Here is a 21,015-nt window from a genome sequence, read left to right on the forward strand (position 1 = left end):
CAAGAAAAAGATGTAACTATCATATTTTCTTAATTTTAGAATAAAAAAATAATTAGGCAACTCCATTTTGTTTCTATAAAGGTTTTTATTTCACATTAAGGTGATGTAAAAATACATTTGAGGTATTAAAAATGATGCATTAACCAGCAAAACTAGATATCGGAGTATAATTTTGATTTTTTTTTTTTTTTTACCAAAAAGAAAACATTCAGCCAAATAAATGGTCAATTGTAAATAGACAGAGCTTGCAAAGGTCTTACGGCGCTTCAAATCTTCACATTCACCCATTCATGCACATATTCATAGATCAGTGATTGGTGCTGCTGCCATGCAAGGCAATACCATGCCCACACAATTAAGAAAAAAAACAATAAAAACTACTCTTTGTTTTACATATCTCTTACAATTAAAGGTATATTTGTTACAAAATTCAATAAAAAAAAAAAACATGTTCGCATTTTAGGGCAGTAAGTCAAATAACGTAAATCCAAATATATGGCCAAAGTAAAAACAAAGAAAAACCCTGACACAGAATAAAAATGACAAAAAACAATTTCTATATTTTACATATAAGCAAAACAAATGCAGATATAGCAGTTATCATATGCAGCCAGCACATACAGCCCACAGTGACATATAAAAACAATCGCATATTTTTGCACCCGAGTCACCTGATTTTGAGAACCAGCCGATACAGAGTCTGGATCTGATACAATAAAAAAAAAGACTTTCAAAATATATTTTTTATTATTTGAACAAAAGTTCCAAACGTTAAAGTACTGTACAGTTTAGAGTACTTCCGGTTTTTCCGGGAGTGCTGCAGAGTATCAAACGTATATATTAGTGCTACTGCGTTAATCGATTAACTCGAGTAATTCCATTAGAATAAAGCTTCGAATCAAATTTTGTTGCTTTGAGGATTCATATAATTAGAGTGGCGTTGTAATGGTTCGACAGTGTTTGCATTTAGTTTTACTGATTTGGGTGGATACCTGCCCCCTGGTGGCAACAGTCAATATGACATAACTCATCTAACTTTGCTGGATCGAGCTGCTCCTTGTTAAGACCAACATAAAGTTGTAAGTTTTTGAGCTAAAATGATTGTTTATGCATACGTAATTGAGTTTAGAGGTATATTAAGCATGTTTTTCTACGATTTGTTAAGAGCACTGTAAAAAGTTACCATTTTATAGCATTTAAGCAAGCGGAATTTTGCTATAAATTGTTGTTATACATCTCCTAAAATTTATTCTGCAACGCATTAAATGTTTTTAATGATTCCTCGATTATTCAAACTAATTGATAGATTAATCGATTACTTAAATCATTAATAGCTGCAGCCCTAGTGTATATTTTTGTTAAAAAAATATATTTTATAATTAAAAAGTTGATCCTTATCACCTGATTCCAATCTTCTGAAAAATGGCCTGATCATTCAGTTTTCTAACTATGTGATTGGATCTGGGACATTCCCCCCAAAACAGTATTATATAAAATTAACTTTTTTTGCTTCACTTAAAAAAATAAACTCAATATTGTAAAGCAACAACAAATGTGCCAATTTAAGCTTACAAACAACTAAAATATTTTTTTCAAAGTAAATAAAGCAAAGATGGCAATACCGCTTGTATATTTCTTACAAAAGTTTGCATATTGAGAATCTGCATATCCATCCCCATGGTGATGATCAATACTGATCAATTCCTCAAGTATAACACAAATGGTGACTGAAGGAATTTTCACACCAAAACCTCTGAACAAAATCCTTGCTTAAGTAGGACACGTTGAGGTCTGTGGCGGCACTGTTGCAACACCCCACCCGGTGAGGGCGCTGTAGCAGCTCAGGAATCAAAAGTAGTTTCCCTTCCTTTTGTGTAAACAGCTTACTTTGTTAACAAAAGGAGAATAGGTAACTCAAAGTGAGGAAAGGAAATCTTTCAAGCTGCCCTTATTGCTATCTGGCTTGTCCTCACGCATCAAGATCTTGCTGAGACGTTTGACCACCCAGTTCTTGGCCTTGGAGGGGGTCTTGTTGGAAGGGGTGGTGGAGGACTTTGAACCAGGTGTGCTGGAGGACGACCTGGCCAATAAGGAAAAAGTAGTTAATATCTATTATGTTTTGTCAAAGTTGTACTTCAGCCGGACTAACTCACCTGGGGGTACGGTGGGGGGTCTTGTCCTTGCTGGGGGTCTTGGTCTTGCTCGCTGATAGGGTCCTGTTAGCAGGCATCGGGGTCTTGTGCTTGCTACTGCTGCCCGGGGTGTAGAAGGTGGATAAATAATCCCGGTTCATTCCTCTGTACCTGGTTGTTTTGTTGCAGGTGTGGCAGGTTGCCATCTACATATAGGAGAAACATGGATGAAAAGAAATTATAAAACCAGTCTTGGACATTCGTTCATCAATTTTCACCACTATGTCGAGTCAGGGTGTTGAAAAAATCCGTATTGATCTTAAACATGTTTTTGGTGAAAATAAAAAATACAGTGACTGCACTTCTACCCCCATCCACTAGTTGGCAGCACGCAGCAGCCTTGCCTTGCAATCAGCAAAATTAAAAACACACAAGGACTGTACTGATCCTTACACGTGTGTTTTTGGTGGAAATAAACAATACAGTGGCTGCACTTCTACCCCCATCCACTAGTTGGCAGCGCGCAGCCTTGCCTTGCAATCTGCAGAAGGAAAACCAAGATCTTTCGAGAGTTTTCGCGGGTATTTTCTTTACACTACTACTTCTGAAATGGTGGGACGCGACCCACCAAGGGGCGCAGAGCCATGGTGGTGCATGTTTAGAACAGATATCCACTCAGTGGGTGGCAGTGGCGATCCTATTTTCCGAGTGTGCGCAGAATTTTTGAACCAAACAAGAGCACACAGCAAAGAGAACTGAAGATTTGAAGAGCTAAGACAAGAAAATATCACAAAGCGTATGTAGCGTTTGGCTTAGAGTTTTAATACAGTGGGAGACGAGGAAAGACCCAAGTCTGATTACTGTGTCTAAAAATGTTTGCAGAAGGAATGCAAGTAAATAAATACGTCACAAAGACATTAGACCTCAATTTTCATTGATAAGCCTCTTGATTTTCAGCGAAAACATGTCGAATATTGCCAACAATTGTCCCGCTTTGTCAGTGTTACATCAGTAAACCAGCGAGCAATGTTAGCATCATACAAAGTGGCATACCAAGTTGCTCAGTGCAAAATAATCCCACACCATATCAAAGGAGCTGATACTGCCTGCAGCAAAAATAAAAACTGTCCCTCTGTCCAACGACACTGTCGTTTTTGATCTATTAATTTTTGTTCTTTCGGTCAAATTGTTTGCCATATTGTCCTCATGAGTAAATGTTGCTAATCAATTGGAATTTATTATTATTTATTGATTTTATTTAATTTTATTTTTCAGTTTCAAATGGACAATGAGTGTATTTTTACAGTTTGGACGCAATTTTTAAATTTTTTTATTTATTAATTCAAGAAAATTGATGGACTTTAAGTCTTTTCTGTTACAAGACAAAACAACGTTAATAAAGTTATACTTGACTGTAAGTTTGTGTATATTTTTTTTCTTTTTCAATAGACAAATAATACTATTTAGAGTCGCGGCAGACTTGGGAGCGTGCAAAACTTTCACGTCTTCCTGTGGGTGGGGGGGCGTAACAGAAAATAATTGAGAAGCACTGCACAATAGTCTCGTGGGGTTTGGCGCTACGAAGCAAAAGTTTCAACATGGCGAAGATGGAGATACGCGATGCCTTGAAGCACCTGTATAAGTCTGAAATTTGGGCTCAGATTGGATTTTACTGCAAAAACTGAGGCATGGACTTGCACTATGTTGCACAGTTCTAACTTGAACAAGTTATTTTTGGTCTTTTAGCCCCGAGGTGGTTGGTAAAACTGGATGCTTTAGCTAATGTTTTTACCTGCCATTCTATTAAATAGCTATTCATTATTGCCATGTCATATTGTAGGGGACAGCGGCCCCTTGGGGATGCCGGTAACACCATGCTCGCCATTGACCGTGAGCTTACTCAAAAACTGGATTTCAGTGATGTTATAAATGACTTTGCTGTCAAAAAAATCTAGGCGCATCACTATTTGAGGGCTTGATAACCCCAGGGATATGGAGGAGGCAGGCAAAGGATGTTTAGTTACACTTTCGTTGCTTAGCAGGCAGGCATAGCACTCTCAGTTGTATTGTACTGTATTGTATTGTAGCCTAATGGGACAATAGATGGAAATTGTTTGTTTATATTGTGTCGCATCACATTACGGTCTGTTAAATTTAACTATCCATCTTAAATCAAATAACTTGAAAACGTACACTGTCATTGTCAGTGTTAAAAGTACTGCGTATGTTGTCGTGACAAGCCAGTGGCAGGGTTGGGTTGGGGTCCCCATAATGTTCTCTTGTCCCCGGGCTCCTGCAAGTCTGTTGACAGCCCTGTTGCCATGCTATATATCCTTTAAGATGCCCCCCCCCCCCCCCCCCCCAATATTTAGAATTCTGCATTTGAGCAGTTTTGGACTAAACTTGGCTTGCACTGAAGCAGGTTTGCACTAAAAAGGGGAAAATATTATAATGAAAGTCATATGTTGTTTAATCATAAAACAAAAACATGTCGAGTGCTGGTTGAGGTTTCAGTAATACATTGATAAAACTTGACTTTTATGTCCATTTTGATTAGTTTTTTTTAAAGTGATATACAAATATCGCAATAATTGTCTCAAAGTGTAGTATCGGATTAAGCGGGATTGAACCGAATCATGACCTGTGAATCGTGATACGAATCATATTGCCAGATATGAGACAATACACAGAGTAATACCACCCTCTCCCATCAACCAAAATGAACATCACACTCTTAGTGGAGTCCCTTTGTACTGTAACGTTAACTAGCATAAGTATCAGCTCAATGAATTTTATTTGCAGATTTTTGCTAGCATAACATAGCTCTATTGGGAAACAAAATGCCAGGAAGGCAGCATGAAAGCAGCAGTAAACAAATGTAGATGCCTTTTGAGTTTGTTGTGACTCATTTCAGACCCCTGGGACTCAACAAACCCTATACAGAGGGGCTTTAATGAGCCTTGTGTGACGCATACCACTACTCCAAGCATTGGAGCTGCTGAGGAATGCTCCACAACGGAGCTCGGGAAGTGATTCATTTAACAGCTGAGATTCTCTCATAGCTTTTTCGTACAGTTATGAAAACAGTGACCGCGAGGGACGGGATGCATTGGAATTCAAGCCAATGAGAGAATGAGAGGGGGCTGTTGCTATGTGCTGGGGTCTATTCAGGGGTATGGATGCTATAACAGAAACATGGAAGGCAACCTTTTCCGGGTGGACTCTCAGAACCTTGTGGGAAAAACTGCATTAAACCTATTTTGAAGACCATAAACATTGTGTTAAAACCAAGAGCGCCATTGCTCTTCCACAATCTAAATTAGGCCCTCATTTGCATCAGATTCAGATTTTACAGTTTACGCTCAGCACCAGATTAAGAGAAAATCATTAAGCAGATAATCTTCTTAATGAGCCAACCTCAAAGGTGAGGTTGACAACTTGCAGAAAGTGCAGAACTTCCTCAGCATGCATTGTAAGTGTGAAATCCAGACACAGACGACTTTCAGTGTCAGAAGGGTCAAACCGTACCATCTGCTGATACACAACCAAAGAGCTAAGAACAGTTGGAAAAACTCACCGACACAAAGGTAGCCATTTCGCGACAGGTGACAGCGTTGGGTTGTTCTGTAGTAATGTTTACTACGCTGGCGAGTGCAAGTCTAGCTTTATAGCTGAAGAGCCCACCCATTTATCCACGAAGGGCGGGGGTGGGGGTGGGGGGGGGGATAACAGTGCAGGAACGACTGGCCGGTGCGTTGTCACAGGGGTGGATTTATTGGTGGCATTCCCAGCACTGAGCACGACACTGCTCACTGCGGAAACTCGTCCAGTGACGTGTAAACACGTCTTTAAAAGGTACAATATACAATACAATACAATACAATACAATTTGGTACTGGCACTTGGAAGCAGGGTTATGCAAAAAAAAAAAAAAAAAAAAAGAACCTAACTGATATTAAGCAGAGGTGGGCACCTATTGCCTACAATTGCATTTGATCTGTCACCGTCAGGGTGGGCAACTACGAATGTCTTGGCGGCAGGACTGTCATCACAGACGAAATGTTTGTTCAAGATCTGACCTCAAGCTGTTCAGTAAGGCCTGATTCACAGTACGCTTCTGCGTTCTGTTGACAGCAGAGCAACAACGTAGAACCTATGTCGCTATTGAGCATTCGAAGTTCTGTTACAGTTTCTTCGTGTAGATTATATTTACTCCATCTTCTCTACTATAATGAGGACCAACACGGTAGGACAGTATAACCCAGAAACGTCAACGGCGCGACAACGTAGCCACCGCAAGAACGCAGTGAAACGCGGGCATTAAAGTCAATCAGCCAATATACGCCAGTCGCAGTGCGGCCGCGTGTTAGACGCGTCCCAGAAGCGGCTCAACACGACGCACGCGAAAAGAACGGCACAGTTTGTTATTTGACGCGAGATGCGACCCTCCTGGGTCAATACTACAACCGGTAGCTTGGATCGGGCAGACCGGAAGTCACTCGTGTAAAAATACGGTGGATCCGGTCGATTTTCAAACTAATATGCAATCGTAACCCACTTTTTGAGTCCATCAGATCTCTTGAGTGGTAGATCGGGGCACAGTGGACTTGTCTTTGTTGATTTACTGCCGTCGTCTCTGCTATAATAATAACCAACACGGCCCCGTGCTCAATACAAAACCCTCCTACCACAACAAAACAGATAGGAACTAATATTCACATAGGAACTAAAGTTATAGAACATAAAATATACAATATAAATGAACACTACATCACATTTGTAAAATATAAACACATAACAAAATAAAAAATAGCCCATTTAAATAAAATAAATGGAAATGAGCTAAAACACCTGTAATCAAATAATAAGAATAATACACAGATCCTGCTTACACAATTAAATTTATTAATTTCTGTGTGGCGCTTTAACTTGAGAAAATCCACCAATAAAGCTTTTGAAAACCGTTCATAAGAAAAAAAAATGATTCATTGAGGCATTTCATTTGTAAAATATATGTTAAAATCTTTGTCATTGGGATTCCTTTTCTCTTTAGCACAGGACTTCTTTTTTCTTCTTTCTTTGAGAAAGAAAGCTGACCAATACGCGGTGTCTGAAAGGCAAATTGTTGTTGGATTATCTTTAAATACCCGCTACTTTTTGAGCAGAATTCTAGCTTTGTATAGGCTAATGTTGCTATTGTTGAAAGCATAAGCAAGCACATTTATATTTTGCATTTTGTTTTCTTACTGTAGCGAAAATGAACCGAACCGTGACCTCAAAACGAGGTACGTACCGAACCGAGATTTTTGTGTACCGTTAAACCTAGGGATGGGAATTGATAGGATTTTTACGATTCCGATTCCATTATCGATATTGCTTAACGATTCGATTCTTTATCGATTCTCTTATCGATTCTAATTTGGGGAAAAAGAACAAACCTTTTGATTGGCATCGAGTTTGTTTAATCAGAACTCACAACCTTACAAACTCACAACGAAATCAAAAGAGGCCCAAAGCCTCAATGTTAACTGTGGCAATAAGTGGCAAATACACAAGAATGTGTAACATTTTACTGAAACATTTATCTAATAGAAATAAAAAATATTGGTATATATTGGCAGATAGGTTGTTGTTCTGCCTTTGGCAATATGTGTTAAAGCAGGGGTCCCCAAACTTTTTCCTGTGAGGGCCACACAACTTTTCCCTTCTCTGATGAGGGGCCGGGGTCAGTTTGTAACAGAAAAAGTGTGACGATTGCAGAAGTGCATAAATGTAAAAAATTATTGTTTTTCAGAAAGCCACAATCAAATAACCCTTTCTGGATTCTTCACGGAATGAAAGTAAATAAAATAAAAATAATAATATAATAATAATAATTAATAATAAAAACACTATTAATTAAATAGATAATAACCAAATAACCCTCTCTGAATTCTTCAAGGAAAAAGGCCAGGAAATAAATAACACGATTGAGAAAAAAAAAAAATTCAAAATGGCCGGACCAAATGTGGAGGCGGGCCGTATTTGGGCCGCGGGCCACAGTTTGGGCACCCGAAGAAATGCCGCATCCAAGCGAGTGAGCGAGCGAAGTGAGAGAGGGAAACACTTCTACGAGCCTACGTTCTTTGTTAATGTTAATATCTACAGAGGCAACACCTGTATGTATCATCTTTTGTGTTGCTGTTGTGTTTCCACTCGCGATCGGACACTTAAATCCAGTTGTGCAGTGGTTTGAACGATGTGCTAATGCTAGCGAACGAATGCTAACCATACTGTTATTAGCAGCTAATCATCGCTGATTTACGTTGATGCAAACCTGTTTGTTATTGGGGACGAAATTGATTTGTTTCATTTCTATTCTTAGTTTCACTCTTCAAGTGATGATTGAATAAAGTCAGCAAATTATACCAACGCCTTCTACATCATCATTTGGGAGTTTAGCTAGCTGTATAGCCAGAACTGAGCTTTAGCCTCTCTGTGAGGACAGCGCAGTCGTATTCCCTCCCGATGCAGTTACCTCCAACTTGCAATGACTGCAAGTCGCTTTGTTGTAATTTTTCCTCGTGACGTGAAGACACACTTTCGAGCGTTTGAACCTACGTGCTGTCATTGTTATGTTTATGGCTGCAATGCTCGTGCTTACCCGTCGTAACCTTTCATTTTCACACTCTTTCCTGGTGAAGTCTAGTCAAACTTTGGAGCGAGTGGTTCTTGGCGCCATACTAGTTTGATGCGTCTGGACAACAAGACACGTCACGACGCAATACGCGTCTTTAGGAATCGTTAAAGGGATCGTTAAGGCTTTTTCATTGTGATGTCGAGGCCTCGAAACACTCGGAACCGGTTCCGATTTGGAATCGGATTTAGATTCCCATCCCTAGTTACACCCCTACTCGAAGGGTGTGTCTTTGTCTTTGTACGGTTTTGGGGGACTCTTGTCTAATTCCTTGAGTTTTCCCCTGGTATCAGCAATGGCAACGGAGATGGAACGCGTGCATTTGGAGCTGCAGCTAATCAATATTGAACAACAAATGTTGTTAATACAAATGTTGAAGCGTAGGCGACACAGAACACGTTTGCGGAGGTGTTTGAATGTTTGAAAATGGAAATGTTGAACCGGAGACAGCATTCTGAGCAGACCAATCACAGTCTTTTGACGTTCACCACGCATTGACGTGACGCGTAATTAGGATTTTTTTGGAGGCGCAAACCAAGCAACGCAGAAGTATAAATCAGCCTTGATTAGTTTTGTGTTTCATGATGAGTCATTAAAGGTCATACTTTGCCAAACACTGATGAAAATGCTAATATTTGGCATTTCAGTGTAGAGGTGTGCCGATCCGATCACGTGATCAGAAATCGGGCCGATGGTGCCATTTCTCAGAGGATCGGAATTGGGTGAAACGCATCGGGTTTTTAATTAAAAAAATATATTCATGTTTTTTCTCCTTCATGCTCGTACAGCCTCTCGCTCTCCCTCCTGCCACTTTTCTTCTTCAACAGGCAGCTGGAGTTTGCTACTGAAAGTTAACGATGATTGACAGGTTTGCCGCTTTGAGGCACAAATCTGTTAATCATCGTTTAACCAATCTTAGTTGTCTAGAGGCTGTTCTCTGCAGCGTGAGCGAATTTGAGTGGACTCATTCTTGAATTGCGTACAGCACGAATGCTATTTTTGGACAGCGTATCGTAAACCGGAAGGGGGTCAACATTGAAGCGCACTCGCATACAACCCATGCTAGTACTGCTTTGTTTTCTGACGGTTATCTTTCAAAAAAAAAACAAAAAAAAACAGGCTTATTCTCTAGGATGAATTTGTTTCTGGGATTGGCCAAATTTAGACTAAAGTGGCTGATTTAAACCAAAATGGTAGGCTATTCTTGCCTTTTGGGGCATGGTGTGAGAACTATTCAAGATAGACATTCTTCAAAATACCATGCTGCTAAGTACGGGTAGTCCTCGGGTCTTGAACAAGTTCCATTCCTACGCTGTCGACGTCACTCGAATTTCCGCATAAATCGGAATTAACCCGTTAAGTACCCCTAAAGTTGAAAATAACTATCCAAAAACTCCAAAAGCATTGACTTTGTTTAATGTTGGAGGATACACTGCCCTCTGCCTACCTTTACTTGGTAGTGATCTCTCTCCGGAGTTTGTTTTGAAGGATTCCTGTAAATGGTCAAAATGACCATAAAAATACTGCTGTGGTCCAGAATCACAGGTCTACACCACTTACTGTATGTCTTCTCGGTTATGGATTCCTGTGCCAATTATTGAGGATCAACTAATAATGGATATGTCTAACAAATTTAATGTTGCTGAATGAAATTGGCTTCAGGTATTGAATTTCCAAATTAGTTTGTATTTCAGTGATACCTGCCTATGATGAAAATGGAATCAAAATGGAAGAATTTATAGTATGATGCATGGCTTATTATATTTTTGGGGTGTCTTACCATAGAAGTGCTCTACTCTACTAACTACTTTGGTTGCAATTAGAACAGGGTCTTTAAAAGTGTCCTGAAAACTGCTACTTCAAATCAATACAGCAAATTTAGGTTAGGATGAAATTGTCGAGCTAAAATGTAGTTTTACATCGGACCTAAAACCACCACAAAAAGCAATCTCTTTTCAAAATACTCATCACAAATAAGCCTGCGCTGCAAAAGAAAAAAACAGTTGCTGCAACCAAAGGAGGTTTTCCCATTATTTCCTTTTCAAACTAAAGCTTGGCAGAACTCAGCTGGGCTCTGATTGCAATCGCGTCGCAAAGAAAAAAAAAATACCGCGAGGAGTCCAAATGGCACAACAGCTGTTGAAATAGATAAAGCTGGAAGAGTTTTTTAATATACGGACAGCAGCAATCTGGCTCTAGATTACCATCCTATTTATACTCATTGTCCTAGAGCTTGTCTGAAGCCACAAACATGTCAGTGTTAGATTACTTATTAATCAATTGAATGTGTGCAGCTACTGAACTTCTACCAAATGAGCCTCAATTAGTGTCAATTCAAATTTGTCTCATCATAGCCACACAGTACAACGGAGTGTAAAATGGCTCTTCAGCTTGTAGAATTGAAATCGTTTGCCTTTTATGACCATGAAACGATCAAATATTCGATTATAGACAAAGCGACCCACTTTATCCAGATAATACCTTGGCTTTATGGTGGCCACTTATCACGTGTACGCTTTTAATTTTCCTCTAAATCCCTTGAAATGGAGCATACATGCACGTGACACCTTTGATTGGCTCGTGTTAGGCTGAGGATTTTGCCCTCAGATTGACCACACGTTGAGCGCTTAAAAACAAAAACAGAACGGTGGCTCCATCAAGGTTAGCCAAATATTTCAGTTTGTCATATGTCACTATGTGAATGACAAACAATGTTATAATGACAGAACTGTATCTACTATTATTTCAATTCAATAGATTAATACCTTGTGAAAGTTCAGAAAAAGCCGAAACTGACTGGCACGTGACGATTTAACTTTTAAAGCGAGCTGCTTCATTCTTCTTGAGGCTAACAGGGGTAGTGAGATAAACCAGCGGCGTCAAACACATTTTGGTTCATTGCCCACATTCATTGACAATTATATCTCATGTGGGCCCGACCAGTTTATTTTTTGCCAAATAAGCTAACTCACTGGCTGCTATTGACGAGACTAGGCCTGCACAATATATCGTTTAAACTAGGGCTGTCAAATTTATCGCGTTAACGGGCGGTAATTAATTTTCTAAATTAATCACGTTAAAATATTTGAAGCAATTAACGCATGCACGGAATGACCTGTTCATGTGTTGTCTCAAACAGTTTACAATGACGCCGTTTTAGCACATTGAGAGCAAAAAGGCAGAGAAATGCGAGGGGACACAGGCGTTCATTGGACCGCGCCTTTTATTGGCTTAAGCTTTGGCAGCCACTTCTAACAGTCATGGTTGCCCAACTTCCCATCATGCATTTGGGCGGCGCAAGAGACAATCTTTTTCTTAACATGCTTAATTGAACACAACGCAGAACATACTGCATACCATTTGCAGCCACCACTGACAGTTATGTTTGCCCAATTTCCCATCATGCATTTGGGCGGAGCGGGAGAGGTTCTTTTTCTTAACACGCCTAATTGAACACAACGCAGAACATACTGTATACCATTCGCAGTCACCACTGACAGTCATGGTTGCCCAACTTCCCATCATGCATGTGAGCGGAACAGTTAAGTCGCTACAGTATCATTTAGTGAAAGCACAACAAAAATAATATTCCTATCTCTCAAAAAAATAATGTTCACAAAAAGAAAAACGCTCCATGCAAAGAGAACTGGCATTCCCAATCAAAATAGCTATGCAAAATACACATAAAACTTAGACTTTGCCTTGGCTAGATCTCTAATTAATTTAAAACTCGCCATTGACACCTTGTGGTGTCTTTCAGCTTACGTAGTTAAAGACACTGTGGAAGAACGGCAAGGAGCCCAATGTGACATCACCGCTCGGAGAAGTCAACAATGGCGAGCTATTAGTTTATTGATCGAAAATTTTACAAATTTCATTAAAACGAAAACATTAAGAGGGGTTTTAATACATAATTACTAAGGGTGTCAACAATAATCAATGTGGCGATGCATCCCGATGCGGGGCAGGGACGATTCGATTCGATGCGGGCAACACGCTGAAATGATTCAGCGCATTTTAAAATATATAAGTACGTTCAAAAATCTTCCCTGCGCAATTCCGGTGATGCAGTGGATTTGGTTTCCCCATTTGTATTGTTATTCTCATGTTTACCTGTAGAGAGAGCTACTTTACATTCAAAGCAAGCCCGTAGAGGTTAGATCGGGCCTAAAAAATTCCAGCCCAACCCTACACGGCCGTTGGTATTGAAGCCCGACCGGCCAGATCAATTAAATATAGATTTGCATGCCCGAGCCGAGTGATGCGGAAAAAAAAAACGCAGCAGCAGCAGCAGCAATTTATTTTCATTTCTTCAAGTTTTCTTACTGTTTAAATAGTCTACATATTTTTATAAGAGTTATAAAAGCCTTTACACAACGAAATAACGCTGGGAAAGTTTAATATAAAAAAAACACGGTTTTGCAGACACACAGAGGAGAAGATTCGAAAGGATCACATTTGCATTTGTGTGCATAAATAAAAGTGTCTTTCCTAACAAATTCTCAGTTGGCAGACAAAAAACGCAAGTTTACTCAATATTTAAATAGTCTACATATTTTTATGAAATTTATAGAAGCATTTACACAACGAAATAACGCTGGGAAAGTTTGATTAAAAAAAAAACAAAAAACACGGTTTTACAGACACACAGAGGAGAAGATTCAAAAGGATCACATTTGCCTTTGTGTGCGTAAATAAAAGTGTCTTTCGTAACAAATTCTCAGTTGGCAGGAAAAAAACGCAAGTTTACTCAATATTTAAATAGTCTACATATTTTTATGAAATTTATAGAAGCATTTACACAACGAAATAACGCTGGGAAAGTTTGATTAAAAAAAAAAAATAAACGGTTTTACAGACACACAGAGGAGAAGATTCAAAAGGATCACATTTGCCTTTGTGTGCGTAAATAAAAGTGTCTTTCGTAACGAATTCTCAGTTGGCAGGAAAAAAACGCAAGTTTACTCAATATTTATATAGTCTACATATATTTATGAGAATTATAAAAGCATTCACGCAACGAAATAACGGGAGGAGAAGAAGAAAAAGAGGGCTGGCAGCCCTCTGCGCACTATTTTATTTTATTTTTTAAATACTTTATTAGTCTGGCGCGGCGGCCCGACCCGACCCACCGAAACGTGAATGCTTAACATTTCGGGTCGGTTCGGGTTCGGGCACAAGATCTAACCTCTATGCAGGGGAGACGAGGAACCCAAATCCGCTTCCTTACCGGAGTAACGTCACAGACAAGCGCAGTTGTAATCGAGAGAGCAGAGAGATAGGACATAACATAACAATGGCTGAAACGGAGAAAGAGGGAGCGAGAAATATTATAGATATAAGATTGGCTAGGCCTACATTTTACTTTTGTTCTACATTGCAATTTAGTTGATGTTTTGTTTGCAACTGAACTGATCCCTGGATTGATATTGCGATAAAGATACTGCTGCACTACAATATTTTCTTTGTCGTTTTCTTTAATATTTACTTGAATATTTTTATTGATGTGCCGTTGTGACTAAAATACAGTGACTGTTATTACTGATTTTGCACAGGAGTTCAGATGTTGCACTGTGTGAAAGGCTGCTACTGTGTGTATAAAAAAAAAAAAAAAAAAAAAAAAAAAAAAGAGAAAGCCCTGGTCTCATTATAAGCACTAATTAAATGCTGTGATCTGATTTTTTTTTTTCAAAGATATATATGAAAGTATACTATTTTCATTTGACTTCGACCAGGAGTGACACAAGAGCCAATAAAAAGTTGTTTAATGTCTGTCCGCTTGTGTTGGCTCATGATTCACAAAAAATATGTTTTGCTTTAGAATTTTAATGCATCCCAGGCTTTAATGCATCGCAATGCATTGCCGAATCGAACCGAATCGAATCGTGGCCTTCCGAATCGTAATCGAATCGAATCGTGAGGGCGGTGTCGATGCACACCTCTAATAATTACTATAACTTGTACTCAAATTCTTTTAAGAACTTCAAGTCTTTCTGTCCGTGGATCCCTTTAACACTAGGGGTGTCCAAACTTTTTGCAAAGGGGGCCAGATTTGGTGTGGTAAAAATGTGGGGGGCCGACCTTGGCTGAAGTCCTTTACATGTAACAATATATTTAAGCAAATTTTAGCAAGCCATTCTGTGTGTCACATTTGATTTATTATTTTTTTCAATAATTTCGACAATCTCGCAACTAGCCTTTGTGGCGTTCTGTTTCGGCTCTCGGGTTCTTGCGAAATACTACTGCTGTGAAATTAAACTAGCTTCAAGTTGTTTCAATTTCTCGCCGCGTATCTTCCCTGTAATCTTGTCGTACATGTCAGCGTGTCTTGTTTGGTAATATCGCCTAACATTGAACTCTTTAAAAACAGCGACTGTCTCTTTGCAAATGAGGCAGACACAGTTGTTGCGTATTTTAGTGAAGAAATAGTCCAATTTCCACCTATCCTTGAAGCGTCGGCCAACGCATTCAATTTTCTTTTTTTGTTGATTATCGCCATTTTAGAAAATTAGAAGGGTTACAAAAGGTAATAATGTATAGAGTGCTGCTGCCTTTTAGTGGGTAAATGAGGAGCAGCATTTAGTGTGTAAGCTACTTCATATGCTGGTAGCACTGCTGCTGACCAATTTATTAAGTCTGTGTGAGGGCCAGACGCTATTGAATTTATGACAGAGGCTGGGGGCCGGATTAAATTTGACCACGGGCCGCATTTGGCCCCAGGGCCGGACTTTTGACATGTCTGCTTTAACAAAAGGAATGTTAATAATGTTAATGCAATCTTGTGGATTTATTGTTATAATAAACAAATACAGTACTTATGTACAGTAGGTTGAATGTTTATGTCCGTCTTGTGTCTTATCTTTCCATTCCAACAATAATTTACAGAAAAATATGGCATATTTTGGAGATGGTTTGAATTGCGATTAATTGCGATTAATTAATTTTTAAGCTGTGATTAACTCCATTAAAATTTTTAATCGTTTGACAGCCCTAGTTTGAACATCTCGATGTGCGCACGTGCAATAGTCCCATTGCAGGATGCACGTTTTTTTGTGTGTTTTTTTCCCAACCTGGTAACATTTGTTTTGCTTCATAAAAACAGCATGTTTGCATCATGGATCCCTTTTATACAGTGATCCCTCGCTTTTTTGCGCTTAAAACTTTGTGCCATCAGCCCATCGCGGATTTTTTTTTTCCAATTAAAAAAAAATAAAAATAAATAAATGCCGTAGTTTATAGAGCTGTCTCGATCCAATCACGTAGTCTCTCACTCGCACTCATGCCGTTTTTCTTGGTCAGGCAGTGCACTGGAGTTGCTTATTAAAGTTAACGATTATTGACAAGGTCTGATCTTGCGATGGGCTCTTGGAAGCCGAAACTTCAAAGCACCGCATGTGTCAATCATTAACTTTTTAAACAGTTGCTATGGCAACTTGTTGTAAGTGAGCAGCTTGAGCTGATGTGAGTGGACTCACTCAATGAAGCATTTAATAAAGACAAAGCATTTTTCTACTTTATTCTTGTTTAAAAATAATTTGGTGGGGCAGTAACATGTATAAAACTTATCATAATTATTAGGGCCCGAGCACTACGCATGCGAGAGCCCTATTGTAATGCAAAGGATTATTATTAATTTTTCTCGGCAAAAGAAAATGGCCAATTTGGAGGCTTGAACCTGCTCAAAAAACTCACCAAAATTTGCACATATGTGCGGCTTTGCGTATATTTCGATAATTTTGCATCGTTGTGAAAAAACTTAACAAAATGGCTCAGTTGCGCCCCCTTGAATTTTTAAAAAAGCATAGCATAACATAACAGATCCTAAGTTGTCAAAATGGTGTGTTTTAATTCAAGGGCCTGACCTGGGCGGGGTGCCAAAAATCGGCCATTTTTTTGGCAAAACAGCAAATTCAGAAAATGACTAATGACTCCCTCATACAACGTTCAATCTATTTCATATTTGGCATGTATGTGAAGTATCCCAGCCTGAACACGACTACATTAAAATATTACCCATTAGGCGTGGCGCCCCCAGCTGGCAACAGGAAACTGCCTTTTTTTTACTAGACAGGCTCCTCCTGGAAGGGAAATAAATCAACTGACCTCAAATCTGTTTCAAGGGAGCCTTAAGACATGTGTTCAGGTGCCTGAGTAAAAATATTTGTGGCCCGTTTCAGAAAAATCGTAGAACCGCCATCGCACCCTCCCATTGGGTTTCAGAATTGGCACCTTTCAAACTAAATTTCCTGGGGTTGTAGAAACAATGCCAAGGCAAAGGGCAGTAATTGTAAAATAATGTGTATTTTTTGGCCTTTTGGTTTTCTGCCATTAATTTAGGTTCGGTACATCCCTAGTTTTTACCAATATTACTCAGTCCTAACATCTAGTGCCGTCAATGGCACTGAAATATGAGAATTCACAGCCAGTTGTCGGTGGACCCCAAAGAGTTAATTTTGGGTCAATTCCTTGTAATTTTAGCATACTTCCAAGTCACTTCCTGTACATTTTGGGCTATCTCAGTGTCACTTCCTGTACATTTTGGATGATTTCCTGTTAATTTTAGGGCATTTTTGTGCCACTTCCTGTTCAGTTGTCACTTCCTGTTGATTCGGGGCATTTCCAGATTACTTCATCTTGATTTCGGTCCACTTTCTGTTGTTTGTGGGTGTTTTTGGGTCACTTCTTTGTTAATTCATCAGTTGCAATTGACGGCGTTAGACAGAATGAACAAACATGAGACCGGTCACACAAGTGAGCCAAGTGCAGTTGTGGACAAAAATGGTCGGCGCCTATGTCAAAATTAAAGAATGTGATTCTGTTGTTCACTTTTTATTACTATTAGATTGTTTTTATTTTTAATATTTTCCCTGTATTGTGTTGTTGTAATATGGACCTTGAGTCAGTCCGTCCATCCATCCATCCATCTACAGTATAAATGAGCTACAACGTGTATCTGAGGAAGAACAGCCCCACAGGCTGAATTAGACAGGCAGGTGGTGGGCTGTTTCTGGCCCGGGCACCACACATTTGACATCCCTGAGATACACTACCACCAGTTCAATATTTCACGCACTCACGTTTTTCCAAGAATAGGTATCCCAGCACATGCTTATAGCCTAACTCACCCACATTTTTTCCGATAATTCTAAATAATCTGCCTGTGGAGCAAAGAAAAGACATGTGCACATGCACACAAATCCAACCTCATAAATCAATTTTACACCAGACTTTTTAGGCTATTAATAAACGCCTGTCTTTCACCCTGTGCAGTGATGGGGTCAGTGAGGGTTGATTAATTTAACCTTGGCAGGACGGTACCACCCGAGAGACCTTCCAAAGCGGAGTAACGGATTAAGATGCGGATGAAGGCCTTGCCACACTGGTGTTGTTTTCAAACCGTGCCACGTTTTAAGGAGTGATCCAAGCCAATATCGATTAGAGGCGCGAAAGCAGACCAGATCAATGTGACTGCGAGTTCAGTTCACCCAGCTGTGGCCTTCCACCACCATCCAACTTTCAAACAAATCTCCTTGAGACAGATCATTTCAATTATAATCTAATTATAAATTAGATGAAATTCTAGCTACTTTAGGGCGGGATGTTAAATTGTTTTTGGTTCACGGGCCACATTTATGGCATTTGAGCTAATGTTGGTCAGACTACATTATTTTAAGGGTTTACTTACGAGCTACCATTGACGTTCGTTCACTCATAGTCAGCTGGATTGGACGTTGAGTGCCGTCAATGGCACTGGAAGATGAACATTCGCAGTAGGGCTCCAGCTATTGATTATTTAAGTAATCAATTAATCTATCAATTAGTTCGAATAATCGGATTAGGAACATTTAATGCGTTTCAGAATACATTTTAGAAGATGTAAAACAAAGATTTGCAAAGATTCCATTTTCAAAAGAGCATTAAATGCGAATCCAAAATAAAATTCCCGATTGTTTGTGTGCGTGAATGGTTGTATGTCTCCTTGCGCCCTGTGATTGGCTGGCAACCAGTTCAGGGTGTCCCCTGCCTACTGCCCATAGTTAGCTGGGATAGGCTCCAACACCTCCGCGACCCTCGTGAGGAAGAAGCGGCATGGAAAATGAATGAATGAATGAATGAATGTTTTTTCAAAATATGCAGAATTGCACTTTCATTTCACAAGAGCAAAAATTAAAATACCTGCGCTTAGCCTCAAAGGGTATACAAAAATAAATAAAAGGATCAAAGCACAACAAAAGAACAGTTGGCTTATTTAGCTAACTTCCATAGCAAAAGTCCGCTAGCTTAAATGCTATAAAATGCTAACGTTTTTATTACAATGCTCTTAACAAATCATAGAAAAACATATTCCCACAAAAAAAAAACTGCTAAATATACTGTACCTCCATAGACTTCACTATCAGTTGATGGGACACGGGGCTGGGGGCCGATACGTAGGGGGCCTTAAATTTCAAAATATTTTCAAAACCAAAGCCACTAGCAACCTAAAACCAAAACAGGCACCTCCCTTAGGCATAGATGAGTCTCCATGAGCAGTGACATCAAAAAATTCAAAGTCGTTCCCTAATGAAATCCAGATTATTTCTTTTATACAAATATAACAAAAATTAAAATGGCTGTAAAATTCTCTAATTTTATGCTAGAGGCACAAAAATCACCAAATGCAGAGATGATTACCTATATTACCTATAGGATACAAGTTTTTGCCCAAAATAGCAACGTTTTTTTTTTTTTTTTAGTGCAAATTTTCAACAGCTAATAAATCCCTCAATTGTCACATCAGAAATGCAATAATTGAAGAAAGCATGCAGAATCTTCTTAACTTTTCTCAACAAAGGAAAATTTGCATTTTTCTATATACTATCACAACTTATTTACGGTAAGTTGAATTCCGCTATTTTGTAGAGAGACAAAATCCAACATGGCGTCCGTAACAAAACAAAGAGCTTTTCAAGTTGAAAGTTCTTGTAAATAAATGCTTAAATCGTAGAATTTCTATAGATATGAACATAAAACAGTCTAGATTCTTGGTTAAAAGCAAAATAAATAAAAAAAAACAAAAAAAAAAACAAAAACAGGCATTTATCATTCATTATATGTAAATATTTCAAGCCAAAAGTTACACTAATTTTTCCGATTTAATTGTATTCACAACGTTTAAAAGTGCATGCATGGTGCGAAAAATATAGTAATTACCATGAACCTTGGACCAAATCACTCGAGACACTCCTGCTTGCTTGTATGCAGTAAAACCTTCGTCCTATTTCCACCTAAATCCATCGTTAAAACGCAGCTTGTGTTTGAGTTGATCACAGTGATAGCCAACACAAGTACTCAAGGTGTCTATGATAAATTACGAATGTATAAACAATTATATTAGCTCAAACAAAAAATGAAAACCATACGTTGGTCTTGACAGGGAGCAGCTGGATCCAGCCATGTTAGATGTGTAATGTCATATTCACTGTTGCCACTAGAGGGCAGTGTATCCACCCAAATTAATAAAACTAAATGCAAACACTTTCAAAACAAACCATAGCAACACCACTCAAAAAAAAATCCTCAAAGCAGCAAAATTCGATTCGAAACTTTTTTCTAATCGAATTGCTCGAGTTCATCGATTAATCGTTGCAGCATTAATTCGCAGCCAGTTCTTCTTGTATAGGTGAATTGAATTTTGCGTGACATCCTTTTCATTTTAAGATTTACAGTGGTATGAAAAAGCAATTGGAATTTCTCACGTTTCTGCATAAAATCACCATCAAATGTGATCTGATCTTTGTCAAAATCACAAAGATGAAAATACAGTGCTAACTAAAACCACCCAAACATTTATTGGTCTTCATATTTTAATGAAGATAGCATGCAAACAATGACAGATGGGGTGAAAATAAGTAGAGGCGCACGATAATAATCGGTTCGATAATTATCGGTCCGATAATAGGAATTATGACGTCATCCCAATAAATCCAATAACAATATATGTTATCGGTCCTTTTAATAATATTTTTGGTGTCGGATTGGGATGTGTGCGTTTGTTTCCACTCCTGTTTTGCCAGTATGCAAAGTTTTGTAACTGTTCTAGAGGCCGTATTTTTCCTTCACTGTGTTACGTATAAACCTTTCTATGGCAATTAGCAAATGTTTGCATTTTACAGTGTTATGTTTACAAGTTATTGAGAGGCCTTTTGGTTATTGATAGGCTTGCTG

At 38.8% G+C, this 21,015-nt stretch overlaps 1 protein-coding gene across 1 annotated transcript in view; it reads right to left on the minus strand.

Moving 5' to 3' along the window:
- Window positions 1-75: 75 nt before the first annotated feature.
- Window positions 76-21,015, minus strand: part of c22h18orf21 (chromosome 22 C18orf21 homolog) — a 52,097-nt gene continuing 31,157 nt past the window's right edge. Inside the window, exons 4-5 of the mRNA XM_057828627.1 lie at window positions 2,154-2,338; window positions 76-2,080 (exon numbers count right to left, since the gene is read on the minus strand). Coding sequence (XP_057684610.1) covers window positions 1,915-2,080; window positions 2,154-2,338 — 351 coding nt within the window. The 3' untranslated portion in view covers window positions 76-1,914. The remainder of the gene's footprint in view (window positions 2,081-2,153; window positions 2,339-21,015) is intronic.

The sequence above is a fragment of the Corythoichthys intestinalis genome, chromosome 22 (assembly GCF_030265065.1).
Source record: "Corythoichthys intestinalis isolate RoL2023-P3 chromosome 22, ASM3026506v1, whole genome shotgun sequence".
Taxonomy (NCBI): domain Eukaryota; kingdom Metazoa; phylum Chordata; class Actinopteri; order Syngnathiformes; family Syngnathidae; genus Corythoichthys; species Corythoichthys intestinalis.